A 14,484-nucleotide genomic window follows, 5' to 3' on the forward strand; every position below is an offset into this window, starting at 1 on the left:
TGGCCGAATCCAATTCCGATTGGCTTATTGCTTGTAAAGTGTCCCCCATAAATTGGCCATACAAATAATCAATTTCCTAAAGGCAAGAGGCCCTGTTGTGGCACACAAAAGAGATATTTCATTCATATTTCACTGTCTGCAACCCAAGGTGAGCCATTCAAATGCCTCTCTGATTATTATGTAAACACTCTCCCCACCAGTGTGTATCATGCTTTGTCCCTATGGAACAAACAGGACTGGATGGACGAGGGTTCATTTAACAAAAAGAATAGGGCTCTAATAAGGAAACAACCGACTGTCCTGTTTGGAGTTTAACAGAGACAAAAAAATTGGGATTTGCAGCACTGAGAGAGGGCCATCGGAGAAACAGGTGTTTCTGATCACTAAGCAAATTTGCAAATGTTCACCAGCCAATGCTCCAGTTGAGCCACTACAATACATGGCCACGGGCAACAGCACAAAACTGGGGCGCACACATTGAAGTAGTCTGCAGCTACCCTCCTACTACGATTTAAATATACTGTAATGTGTGGTAATGGGAGGAAATGGTGATAATGCAATGATGCAAGGGTCTCAAAACAGTTCAAATATAGTTCAACCATTCATATACACATTTGCTGTTCATTACAAGCATCCACTATCAGCCCAGTAATCAGCACAGTGTTTAACCTCAGCTATTATTCCATGTCCTGCCATAACCTTGATGACAAAATACATACATTACACTAATTCATGAAGTTGGAGTACAGCTCTGTACTGCATAACAGTTTCATGCTCTCTATCCAAACAGTTTTGTATTGATATAGAGCAACACTTTGTAGCCATTTTCTGTGGGTTGTTAAGTTACATCACCACATGGTTTAACTTATAGGAAGAACGATTCTGCTTAAGTGGGCCACCACTACTTTACAGTAAACCACATGGACTGATGTACAGTAAAATAGGTCACACAAAGTACTTGCTCACACAGTGAACTTGAATGGCTGGAGCAGCTTGATAAAGCAAAGTAAAACATTTTTTTTTTTTTATCAGACTGTAGAACATTTGGCTGTCACTCTTACCCAACAAGTCTCCTTGTGTTGGCAGACTTGCTGCTCTGCCTGCGGTTAACTCTGGCTCGGTGCTGCAGGCTGGCCGGTTGTCTGGCGGTGCGCTGCGCACCATCCCGCGGCGCAGAGGCAGTGTCGTCCCGGGGGGCGCCTGCGGCATGAGCCGGTGCTGCTCTGGATGATGTGCCTCTGGGAACGCGGACCAGAGTCCTGACTTGGCTGGCCCGAGGAGAAGTTTCACCGGATGGTTTGGAGGATGCACCGTCCTCTGGTCCCCTTGGCAAGTGACCTTGACTCCTCACCCGTGACTGCTGCAGGTCCCAGACCGCCCGGTCTGCCCCTGCACCCTCTTTCCTCCCACCTGTTGTGTCCTTCTGACTGCTGCCAACTCGCATGAACGCCACAGTCAAAAGTATTAAAACAGCAAATCCTGCACGGTCCATTTTGAGCATGTAAATTTTTGAAACTACCGCGTAAAAGGGCAGGTCGAGTAACAGTTTATGGAGAGCCACTAAAATATGAGCAAATAAAAAAATTTTAAAAAAATCCGCGATTAGGCTACAAGAGTTCAGCAAGACGGCATCCTCTCCCAAGAGTGAAAGAAGCCTGGATACCTCTTCATAATGCCCAGGTGAGACTTAAAGCGGGATGTCTTCAGGGTATCAAATCAGCTCCTAACCACAGTCCAAAAGTGAGAAACTCTATTAGCTTTTTCTCCTTCCTGCGCTGAAGAAACGTTATTTTAAGCAAACATTATTCCATCTGTTTTTAGTTTATGATAAACAAGAAAAGAGGCGCAAAGACAGCAGCGCGTCGGTTCCAGGACTGCTGAGGCTCCCCTCCTACTCCAAGTGAGAGAGTTTGAATCGTGCTCCCATGAATATCACCACCTCCTTGGATCTGAAGTCACCGGGAATTTTTGTAGGGATTGCATGCGCTTTGCAAGAAGAAACTCCCCCTTGTCGGCTGTATTGTTGCTTCCACTCACTGCACCGCTCGGTCCGTGTGCCCACACGCACATTTCTCTGCCAAGTTACATCATCTCACTGTGTGTCTTTTTCTGATTCCTTTGAACAGGACTATTGAAGTTATCATGGCTGCAGCTGCATCAATCATTACCTTCAGTTTGAATTAAAGTTGACAGGCTACTGCAGTATCATAAAAATTAAGAAAACATTTCCAGATGTTTTCTCAAAGACTCAGCAGCACCATTGCTGGATTATTCAAGTAAATATTGCCTCTTTTATGATGATTTCAGTTCATTGAGCGTAGGTTATTTCATCTTTTCACAGTGCCACAGGACAGTGTGAAGCACTTTGACTCTAATTTACAATGCTGCAGTTCAACTTGTGCAGGTTACAACTCATAAAACGTGCGTCCTTGCAGTCTGTTGGCTCACAGACTCACTTTGATCTAGCAGTAAAAGGTATGGGAAGCTCACAGTTCAAACTCAAACTAAAAGCTTGGAAAACTGGTCTGGTTATGTAACAAATCTCATTCATCTCCCCCTCTCATCCATGCTGCATCATCACTTTCCCTCCCACTGTCTGGAAACAACACATTACTCTTTTCCCAGAAGATCTTAAACAACCCAAAGAGAGGTAGCTCCCTGCTCTCATTCAACCCACAAAGATGCACGCCTGTGAGTGGACCCTGAGCATCATTACCACTCACAGGACTGCCATCCAAAACACACAGCAGCAGAGAGGAAGACAAGTAGTCTGCCCATTCTCCTTCTCACCAGAGCTGAGATTTAAAAACCTCTGACAAGTGAAGTTTCACCAGGAAAACTGGGGGTTACTGTATGAACACTTAAAGAGACAGAGAGCCCTTCCACCAGACTCTTTCTGTTGGCTCTCCAAGCAAACATAAGTGGAGACTTGGACTGAGCACCACAGCTGATTACAGCTCATCTTCCAACCCATGAGAAATCTAATTAGAGAAAGAGGCTGCATTTGTCTTATGACTGTCCAGCGGTCTCACCCCGCCCCCAGGCATGCTGTCTGCCTGGTGTCAATGGCGCCTCTGAAACCGATCATGGCCAGTTGACCCCAGCGTCCTTGAGGGTGACCAGGGCGCGCGCAGACGAATCCATGAGGTGCTATCTGCTCGCTGACCTGTGGCTGCAGCACTGTTGCTGTGCTATGGCCCCAATCAGTGTCGTTTGTTGCAAGAATATTTTCACACAATTGTGTCAGCGTGGTCAAATCTGTATTTGTACAACTGGCAAAAGCTGGACAACAATTTAAGTGTCTCCATTGCTTCGACTGTCTACACTCAGTTGTCAGTTTATTAGAGCACACCCATCTAAAACTAATGCAGTCTAGGTTATAAGGGTCAGTTATTGTTGAAACTGCAGAGAGGTGTTGTCATCTGTGTGGTTATTTTGGAGGATGCAGTTTGTGGTGCTATTATGCTCTATTGCGTTATACTGACAAGTGTTTTCTATTATTTTGTCATTTATATCAATAAGGGTAGATGAAATAACGGAAACACCTCTCAGTGTAATGCGATACAGCTCCACAAATTGAATCAACACCTCTATAAAACAGAACAAAAACTGAACATTGTAGCCTTCACGAAGGCCTTCATGAAGCCCTGTGGTATAAGACTGAATTATTCCGAGCTACTGTATATGAATGTACTGGCACATGAGTGTATTTCAACCACTCAAACACAAAATGTGGCGAGTGTTCAGCTGTTACAGCCAGCTTAATAAGTGGGTAGAGTTTTCAAATCGAGTTTTAATTTCAGTTTTTTCTTAATTAGTTGACCTACACAGCAAGCTTTCACATACCCCGTGGCAACTGCACAAGTACCCTCTGGGGCATAAGTATCCTCTAGTTGGAAATCATTGAAGATCTGTGGAGCAGTCGTCCATGTTATAAAATAGGACTTAACGTGGCCCAATTTGATACAATTTGCAGCATCTGGAGGAACTCTAGTATAAATACCAGGAGGATGTCTCTGGCTATGACCGACGCTTCAACACAAAGAGTCCTTTGAAAACTCTGGCATGACAACCAAGCCACTCCTATCATCTTTCAAATGCGGGGCAGAAATATAACTGCATTACAGTGCACAGTTTCTTACAAAGCACAGGGTCGTTGTAACAATAACAACATCCAAGTCTCGTAGTTACATTGACGCAAACAGCTTCTGTGAGTGTGTGTATATGTGTGTGTGTGTGTTTGATGAAGAAAGCTCAAGGTGGCTTTGATTTGCCTCCAGACTACTTAGTGCTTTCAATTGCTCCACTTCCAAGATGGTTTTCAGCACATAACTGTGAGGCAAAAGTTTCATAGCTACTGAACACACATTTGAGGCCTTCTAATGAATCTTATCATTGAAGCAAACTCTGCATGTTTACATGTCAGCATGAACGTCCCAAGAGAGACACATTTGCATCCATTTAGTTGAGAGTGACTGCCTCGTCACTGCTGAGCGAGTGAAGGGTCAGGGTTCAAGTGTACCCATTGGAAAGCCAAACAGTATCATTGCACCCAGAATGTAGGGCTCTCATTATAAGCAAGTATCAACAGTGTATTTCTTAGCCTCGCCTCCAGAATTTTAAGTGATCCATGTGAATTAGTCTCTGTGATGACTTTCAATGGCAAGCACCAACAAGGAACGTCAATCTCTTCGTTAGCTACCTTTTGCCGTCTGTATCAAAGCCCCCAGCTCTCCTTCCCCTTTGCCCAGCAGCTAACATAATACTGACATTGTTCAGACTGGGCAGCAGTGAGGACCTGGGGGAAAACGTGGAAAAAGAAGGTTCGTTTGGCAGAGAACCACTTCGTAAAAGCTGAAATTATGTGCTTTATTAATGTAGTTTTTTTTCATTGAACATGACAGCTTTTCCTTGGAAGGAGTATTATAGAAGACCTCCATCGTGTTACCTAGCAGACTGAGCAGTGTACATAAAACAGGCATTCACGCAACAAGAGGAAACAGTTGAAGATAGAGCAGGATAAATGTAATGTGCTTAGGCCAAGGACTACAGGGCCTTTCCCAGCTTGTATGAATGAAGTGCTGTCAGCTGGGTAATAGAAGTAGGTCACATGGGCGTTATTTAAGACAGACGCTTCCACTTCGCCTTTCATGATATTCATTCTGAGTGTTTTTTCTTTTATATGGGGTTTGTGAGTGCTGGCTTGAAAAAAACTGAGTATTGTATGTGTATGTGTTTCAAAGTCATGCCATACATGCGAGGATTGCATTGTTTTTCGTTGCCTGAGACAAAGGGAACATCTATCAACGCCATCGACGATTTTAAAATAATCGAGTGATCCAGAAACATGATAAAGTTAGACAGACTTTAGCACCACTGGCTATGTTTCTGACGCATGTCATAGCACTGGCAATGCGTCCGCCCTGCATTACTTCATGGGTGAACGATCGGCTCTTTCATTTGTGGGTGTGAGTTGTTAAGCTAACAAAGGATTTGAGCTGCCTGGGATGTCATCAGCAAGAACACTGTAACAAAGATTAAATTAAGTACTTCCCTTTTACAAATTGCCCCTTTCGTGACCTCTGAAAATTTTCACCAGAGAACAAGCGGTTTTGGCTTTGGCTGAGAAATCATGACAAATCGTAAGTTATAGCACAGGTTGTGATATAGATGGACTCCTGGCTGTACAATAACCAACCAGGTGCCAACTGCATCAAATGAAGTCAAGCCTGGTGTCACAGGTCATCCTGGAGAAACAAAACAGACTAAATCCATCCTCCTATATTTAAGGTTTTGTTGATTTACTGTATGAGTCAGTGATATTATCAGCATGGCTCCATGAGGTTTAAAACCTGAAGAGGTTTAACGGATAGTTTTCCGCCTGACTTGATGGCAGCCTAATGTTTTATGGGCAAACCTCAGAAGCTTCCTTGTCATGGTCTTGATGTTCAGGTTAGCCAGCAGGGGCTTGTAGAACAGATTTGTGTGTTTTCTGCTGGTATAATAAAGTGTGTAGTGGACAGGGGTAAAGGCAACCCTTCTAGTTATCCATTGGAACATGAACGCCTTTGGAGCTGGAGCCCTGAATAGCTCTACTCCTTGAATATTTGAATAGACTCTGGTTTCTGAGATTAAAAAAAAAAAAAAAAAATATGGACAAGGACGGCAGATGTTGCCCTCCTGCTTCCATATAGGGGCTAAATATGTGAGAAGTAAAACAGTTCTCTTATTGGCTTATATTTTATCAGGGTCAGTTAGCTGACTGAACCATCTCTGCTATTTGAAATGTGACCCAGGAAGCTGCCTTACGTTATAACCGAGATATCAGATCACAACTGTCCCCTTTTCTCTCTCATTTACCCAAAACTGAAACATTCTTGTGGATTTAAGTTAATTTACAGTTAAACTTCATCACATAAAAATTGTTTTATCCATGGCAGCCTTGGTGGGCCGTTGAAATATTAGCACTTGCTAACATTTTTAACTCTGGTCTGTTAGAAAATATACTGCTCAGCTCTGTAAATACTTTCTAAATCCTCCACTCTAGCCTTGAATTTTGTGGTGTAGTCCTTCTGTCTCTTGAAGTTTGATTTAACAGTGTCTCTGATGAACAATACACAGAATGATGTCATGCTACTGCGTGATAAATGCCATTGGAGCAGACTCAAAGGGTGGGTCATGCTGGCAGCCAATTAGGTCAAATAAGAAGTTGCCATAACTTTCCAGAAAACATACATTTTCCAAAGATGTGGGGCCTTCCAGTCATTAGCCAGATGTAGACTAAAACATCCAGATTCACATGAAATCAATCACAACATAAATCAATACCGGCAGTTAAGTCTAAATAAGTGCGGGATGAGGATCGTGCCCACTGCGACATGCATTCTTGTATATTCTGAGTATTTAGTCGTCATGTTTTCTTTGGCTCTTAACAGAATTCACTGAAGAAAAAGCAGAGGGAGGAGTTAATGTGTGTGATAGATCATCCTGGCTGTTCACCCGCAGCTTTCTTCCTTCTTCTCCCCACTTTCTTCTCCCCTCCCTTTCAATTTTCCTGGCCCCTCAACCTCGATTCAGCGTGCTTCTCTAGCCGCTGGCCCAGAGCCCCATGGGCTCTCCTTCTTCTGGTCCTCCTGGCTGTGACCTGGCCACAAGGCCTGCTGGACTGGCTCAGCAGCTATTTGTCCTGAAGGGGTGATAGATGGCCGTGCGCCTCACAGCCTCGGTCCCCGTTCACGTTGTTTCACAGTGTCTCCAGCACGCGACCATGGAAAATCAAGGTCAAGCATTTTCCACATTGGCAGCTTTACCAGAAGGATATAAATGGATATCTGCTGCAATTACCTACATGCCCCCACCCACCACAGGAGACAAAAATTGCTCTACATACTTATCTTAGAAGTACAAACTGATGGCTCTATTCAACACACATTCATAACAGACAACATGAATGAAGCAATATTACATGGGATATTTTGGAAATTAGGGCAAAGGTGAGACAGGAACCTATGAGTTCATGCCAACTGTCTCGCAACAAACTGCCAAGGACCTTCCAGACATGCAACTGGTGCTGTAAAGAGACCTCTCTGGTGTCACAATGTGAGAACAAATTCACAGATTTTCAAGTTAAGAGACTACTTTTGGATCTATTTCTTCTCTTTGTATCTAACTTTAGTGAGCGTTGTGCAGATCTTATAAGAGTGATGTAATTTTTGAAACAGGACCTGTAAAAATACTTTTCACACTTGTGCACGAAGCGTTACATTCTATATACTCACCTAACTCCTTTAATTACCTCCAGAGACTTAGGTAACAGCAAAACAAAGGTAACAGCAAAACATCATATAATGTCAAATGATAAATAATGTTAAATGAAAAGATAAGTGTGATAAATGCCCTGTACATTTTCATTTAAATCATAGTGTATTTACCACAGTGTTAGTTGTAAATCACTCATGTGGAAAACCTCTTGTTTTCCTACAGGACTGAGAAAATAATTTTAGGGTTTCTAGAAGAAACAACTGTGGTACAGAAACTGTGAATGTCTGACACTGAAAAACAGCATTTTTTTTTTTTAAATTTCACTCCAAAGCCGCCCACTCAGTCTGAGTATACACACACACACACACAATAAAGGAAAGATTTCACAAATTGTTTTGATATTACACTGCAGCCTGTTGAGCAATGCAGGTTAAGGTCTGTTTACCCTTTGTGCTGGGAATGGATGATGCATAAGCCCATTTGGTAGTTGACTCACTGATGACACGTGCCTTCCAGCCGCACAACACTTTGGTGTGTTGTGGTGTGTAGTTTGGTGCCAAACCACTTGCTAGCAGTGTTTTCAAACTGTGTTTTTCTTCCCATATGTAGCGTTCATGTAATGTTCATGTTTGACGGCTGCTGGACGGGCCTCATGCTTGGCTAGCTCTGAGCAGAGAATCATGTGCTCTCCTCAGCAACAGTTAGGTGAATGAAAAATCTTCTTCACTGCTCCCAATTAACAGTGAAGGTCGAGTGCCAGAAAGTTATGATGCGATTTAACCCCCTGCATGAGGTCAATTTGACCTGAATAGCTTCCTATTAAGCATGATAAATTTGTTATTTTTCAATCCATTAAACCTTTTCGCCATAGTCCATTTAGTCAGAACAAACCATTGGCCTGCCATAACCTATGTCCTGTTTACCGCGAGCAAGCTTCAAGGGAAAAGGGGATGACACGACAATTAGCCGAGATGACTTCAAAGTGTTCTCTGCCACAGGCTTTCGCTAATTATCAGTCACCAGTGTTGGGTGGGAATCCCTCCAGCGCGAGGGTCAATAGGGTAACATCAACAGCAGCGTATAACAAAGACTAAACTTCAGTCCAGCCGGTGCGACAGCCATCAATGAAACCTTGTTATGCCCATGGGATCCATGGGACAGCGATTGAGGGGAGGAATAGGGGTGTGAGGTTCAGGGAGGAAGCCTCTCTGACTGCGCTGACCTGTCTGCAAGAGCCCCTCAGGCAGACAGACACCAAGGCCTCTGACAGATGTTTGGGAAAACTGCTCCATTCATCAAGGCACTTTTGTGGAATCTCTTTGAACTGCTTTTTTATTTTGTGCCAAAGTTGCCGGAACCGGAGAAGTTCAGACTAGATAGATAGATAGATAGATAGATAGATAGATAGATAGATAGATAGATAGATAGATAGATAGATAGATAGATTATTCTGGATATATTAATGTAATTTCCATGTCTGTTAAGAAGGCCTTAGTTCATGGATGTCTCCTGTCACTACCCAGCCAATTAATCACACCCCTGAGACAGCTGTTGGGCTAGACGTGTTATTGTGCTTACAAGCCCACACCACACTCAACTTCCTTCAGTGTTCTCATACAAACACACACAAGAATAAATTGGCATGTCCAAAGTGGAGTGTGAAGTCGTGGCATGGTTTCAGGGTTTCAATCAGTCCATGTGGAACTGCCTTTTTCCTCCCACTCTCCCACGCCGCAGCGGTGGGGATCAAATCACCCAAGGCAAAGATGACAACGACAAAACTATAAACAAAATTACAGTCGCAGAGCCAATGAAACTGCTCTCCCCATCAGATCGATTAATTTCTGCAAAAATAAAACACAGGAAAAAACTGCAGAATTTATTCTGTGGACTGTCTTTTGTTAACATTCCAGTTCACTGTAATGTAAAAGTATTCATATGACTCTTCCCAAGCCTGCCGGTACAGCTGAGTTTTATACTCGAGCGCTCCGTAGGGAGCAGGAAGAGAGGCCCCGTGCGTTCAGAGCCCCGTCTCCTGAGCAGCACTAAGCACTCAGCAGGCTTCAAGGGCAAATGTTCATTAGGGAGCCAAGTTTTAATAAGCCTGCAGACAGACATGCTGCTACACAGCCTCAAGTGCCAGAAGAGGTGAATTTATTTATCTTGCTGATCCTCATGACTTTACATGGCATCATGAGCAACGTATCTACATACATGACCCAATGTTCACCTACTGCACACCATTAACCATCAGGTCGGGAAATAGAGTTAAGTGTGTGAAATGTATTCGATACTTCATTACTGGAATTGGAGTTGAATAGATGCAAGTGGAACTGAGACAGATGGGTCAAGTAGTGTGAAAGTTGACTGAGCATGTGCAGTAAATTATTCACATTCACACCAAGTCCTTGTAATTACAGACTGCAGCAGAGTGCCTTGCCCAAGGGCACGTAAGAAAGTGAAAGGTTTGTATAATTCACTCGCCTTAAATTATTTCCCAGCAGGTCATGCGGTGTAAATCAGTAACTAGGTGGCACTCTCTGCCACCAGGGCTTTGTATTTTCCCATCAGTGGTGAGAGAAGTAGTATCAGTTACTATGATAAAAGCGGCAAAACCACAATTTAGAAATACTCCACCACAAGTAAAAGTCCTGCAGTTATAATTTCACTGACAAAAAAAGTACAGCAGCATTATCATCAAAATGTAGTCCTACTTACCATAGGTTTGTCTATGGTATGTTTAATCATAAGACAATTAGTTAAAGAACATTTTTGGAAATAAACTGAATCACTTATTTACTAAGAATTAGATGGACAAATCAATACCAGTCTCATGTCTGTCTGGAAAATATAAGGCTACAGCTTAAAGACAGCTTAAGAGTAAGGACAGGAAGCAGGTGGAAACAGCTAGCCTGGCACTGTCTGAACATAAGATCCACCCTCCAGCACCTCTCACCTAAACCTCACAAATTAACATGTTTATTTCATCTTTACAAAGACCAACATTTCAAAATGAGAAGTTGATCGTTTCATGAGCTATCTTAGCTAGTCAGAGCTAGCTCTTTCTCCCTGTTTCATAATGCAAAGTAAAACTAACAAGCTACTGCCTGTAGCCTCATATATTAGCATATATGAAAATGGCAGGCCTATCTTGTTTCCTAAAAGGCTGAAGCTGCAACTCTGCAAAGAAGCTTTAGCTGTCAAATAAATGTTGTTGAAATATATCATAAAAGCATATGTATTATAAAATGGCAATACTGAAGTAAAGCACAGTACTTCAGTAAATCTACATAGTTACAATCTACTGCTGTTTCTCATTTATTCATAGCAGATCTGCAACTGTATCATATCTATCAGCCTACTACCAAAACAGCCTTTTTATTTAAACAAATTACACTCTACAATCCAACGATAAGAACAGGGTCTCCACAGTGGGAGCTTTGATTTGTTTTCTATGACAAATGTTAAGATTCAAGACACCAGTAATATATAATGTAATGACAAATGAAAACACAAGAGCATATCAAGGGTGTACTTTATCACTCTGTCATTATGGAGTGAATTGAGTCTGATAACTGATCCACTGTTATTTCTGCAATGTCAAAGTTCTCTCTTTGCCGAATGAGTACCCAGCCTACTTTCTTCATGGACAGATCTTGGCCCAGTCCAGACTAGTGTTTATCTAAGGAAGAGGTAAATTACTAAATGAATAAAAACAGGATGACAGCTGAGTAGAAAAATACATGATGATAGACATGACAATTATCGAGAGCTGTTAACAAAACAATAAGGTCATAAAATTGTCCTTCAACTGTTTCTACTTAACTGTGTTGGCCACAAGATAAGATAACCCAGAGGAATCGATCACAGAGCTTGTATATTAAAACTTGCATGACAGACCTTGATATAAGCCCATCCTGTGTGGGATGTTTAGATACATTTCAGAGCAAAATTTGGCTTAAAATGTCGTACATTTTGTTCTGTACCAGGTTCTCTGTTCGGGGAATGTCAAAGGCTTCAGGGGGATTTCACAATGGGCAAAAGGAGACTGGAATGGAAGGGTGTAGTGTTCACAAACAAGCCAGTCTCTGTTTGTTGTTTGTAGATTGATCCAGAGTATTTTAAGCCTCCCTCTGAAAATAAACAGATTCTGTGGCATTCTAACAAAACAACAAAGACAGATGCAGCCAGTGATATTACCCACGAAAGGCCCGGCTAATATTGGAGGCCGTGTTGGTCGAATTCGTTTTGGTCCACTACTGTTTTCCACCGCTTGATTGTTTTCATCTTACTAGTCGATGGTATCTGGTGAGAGGTTTGGCAATCACTGGCTGTGATTGCTTGCAGAGGTATGAACCATCTGTCCACCATTTAGTATAAAGAATGATTCCGTGTTTGCAGCGAGTAGTCACATCTACTTATTAGATCACTGCGTCATCCCTTATGATGATGGATAGTGTCGTGTAGGGTCACTCTTTTATCAAAAAAATGTACTCAGTGTGTATCTGAGGCCAAGCCACATCTGGAGGCAGCCTGGAAGCTGTTAATCATAAACCTAAACAGAAAATAGCTCAATCTCCTTGTCACAAACACCCAGGAACTCCCTTAGTTGCATAACAGTCTTTATTATGTCATTTTCGTACTTAGCAAAAGACAGAAAATGGACAGTTTTCATATGTATATATTTATGAGGTAATAAATACAGGGTGTCTGTGAAATGTGACTGAAAACATAAGTGTTATATTGTATTTACTTGGACGTTTATTTCCATGCAGAACCTCTTCGGAGAAGTCTTTCTGGGCAAATTCTTTGCTGATGTAATGTTTATTTTGCCACAAAAATCTTGCTTTTGCATTCTCTAATGGCTGTAACAAGATCACAAATTTATTCAGTGGATGGAAAATATCTCAACCGCAGTCCACGGACAATGTTGGATATCCGACGAAGTTTGTATGTCCTTGCGGAGCCGTTGGCCCGTTATACAAAGGGCTTTGAAGAGATGATGGTGGTCTGGAATGGACGGCTTCAAAAGTTGGGGGATTCCATTGAGTCTGTGAAATAAATTTGTTAATTGGCAGGAGTGAAGCTGGGAAAGAAACGAAGAGCGGGGGGGGGGGTGCAACATCTTGACAGCCAATCTGATTGATTATAATGGCAGTGTAATGGCAGAAAATACAATGAATATTGTATTGTATTGTTTTTGTGTGCGTCACAGGGTTTCACAGCCTGGACAGAATCACCAGTGGGCATTGTTCCCTGCTCTTCAGCTTTTTCCAAACGAAACAAACAAATCAGAAGCATGTCAGCGTGCCTCACCTCTGTCCATCAGCCCAGAGCAGGGATACGTATTTTTATTTATTTATTTATTTATTTTAAATTTGACTGACCTCATGCAGACATTTTGCTGCAAAAATCCCTTTTCCTTTGGGAGTCTGTTGAACTCTGTTCAGTTCATTTTACTTTGATGTGTCTGTCGAAAACTGTAAAGCATAAATACACTCTTTGTTTTGTCAGCGTCACATGACTCTTTAAGATGCTGCTCAAAAACACCACAGGGAAACACAAGAGAGTCTTTTCTTTGAAACTGCTGACAGTGAGTGAGTCATATTTCTCATCATAAACAAATGCATGAAGTAGTCATGTGTTCAGAAAATAAGCAGGAGTAAAGAACTCACATGCTTTAAATCCAGAGTTATTTACATGTTTCTCCCTGATATTCTTGGTGTAGCAGCGTGGTGACCCTCGATGGGGATTCCTCTGCAGAGCCTCGTTACAACCACTCACCATAAAAGAAAAAATATACAAGCAGATCCTCACATAGCTCACACCCAGAGCAAAGCAAACACTCTCTGCCATGTCTGTGGCCTCTCTCATGTCCTCACTTGTCTCTGGTCTTAAATGTCCTCCCTAGAGTCTCTTGGATGGTATCCTCATCATCCCGTTGGGTGGCTGACACCCTCAAACAGGAAGGGACTCCTGCCATGACCCGCAATACTAACAGAAAAAGCAGAGAGGAGCCTGGGGTGAGTTACATCATATCCTCTTTGAGCTGACTTGGATCTGGAACCTGATAATAACTTTATGAGCAGCGGGGTCTGCAGTATTCCTTTAACTGGAGACAAGATTTGTGAGAGATGTCATGTTTTGTAGCTTATTTCCCATGATTACATGCACTGAATCTGAAACTTTTACATGCAGCAATGACTGTCAAGAGGAGTCATGTGACTCTGCTATTCATGAGAACATGGCTGAAATGAAATCAAGTTGAAAACACACGGTCTCTCTTTTTTTTTTTTTTTCTTAGGCAGCGGGCTGCCATTATCTATACTAGGAGCTGGGCACTTTTTAGAATCAGCAGCTGATAGGATGCAGTCAATCTTTCTGTCAGTCCAAACAGAGCCTCACCCTCTTCCTCTCTCTCTCTCTCACCGGGGTGGTCCCTACTGTGCCGACCATCTCTGTTTGGGATGACTTGGCTGAGATCGACGCAGCGGACAGGAACACGCTTCCCCTCAATCAGCAGTTTCCAGCAGGTGTGCTGTACCTCTCTTGTCTTTCATCCTCATCTCTAACTCACTGGCTCCTGGCAGTTCCCCTCGAGTGAATTTAACAGTATGTGGTGTGAAGTGCGGTGCCAGCTTAGAATTTCGTACACAGGCATCCCTGAGCCAAGCCAAATGTGTGTGAATGCAAAAATTCTTATTTTTCTAACATCTGTCTCTG

The 14,484-nt window shown here is 42.5% G+C and overlaps 1 protein-coding gene across 1 annotated transcript in view; it reads right to left on the minus strand.

Moving 5' to 3' along the window:
* LOC139632850 (latent-transforming growth factor beta-binding protein 2-like) overlaps nucleotides 1-2,141 on the minus strand; it is an 82,985-nt gene extending 80,844 nt beyond the window's left edge. Inside the window, exon 1 of the mRNA XM_071498088.1 lies at nucleotides 1,062-2,141. Within this exon, the coding sequence (XP_071354189.1) occupies nucleotides 1,062-1,501 (440 nt within the window). The 5' untranslated portion in view covers nucleotides 1,502-2,141. The remainder of the gene's footprint in view (nucleotides 1-1,061) is intronic.
* Between the last annotated feature and the right edge of the window lie 12,343 nt (nucleotides 2,142-14,484).

Source organism: Trachinotus anak, unplaced genomic scaffold (genome assembly GCF_046630095.1).
Source record: "Trachinotus anak isolate AG129_WGS33_773 ecotype Australia unplaced genomic scaffold, CSIRO_AGI_Tana_v1 ptg000015l, whole genome shotgun sequence".
Taxonomy (NCBI): Eukaryota; Metazoa; Chordata; class Actinopteri; order Carangiformes; family Carangidae; genus Trachinotus; species Trachinotus anak.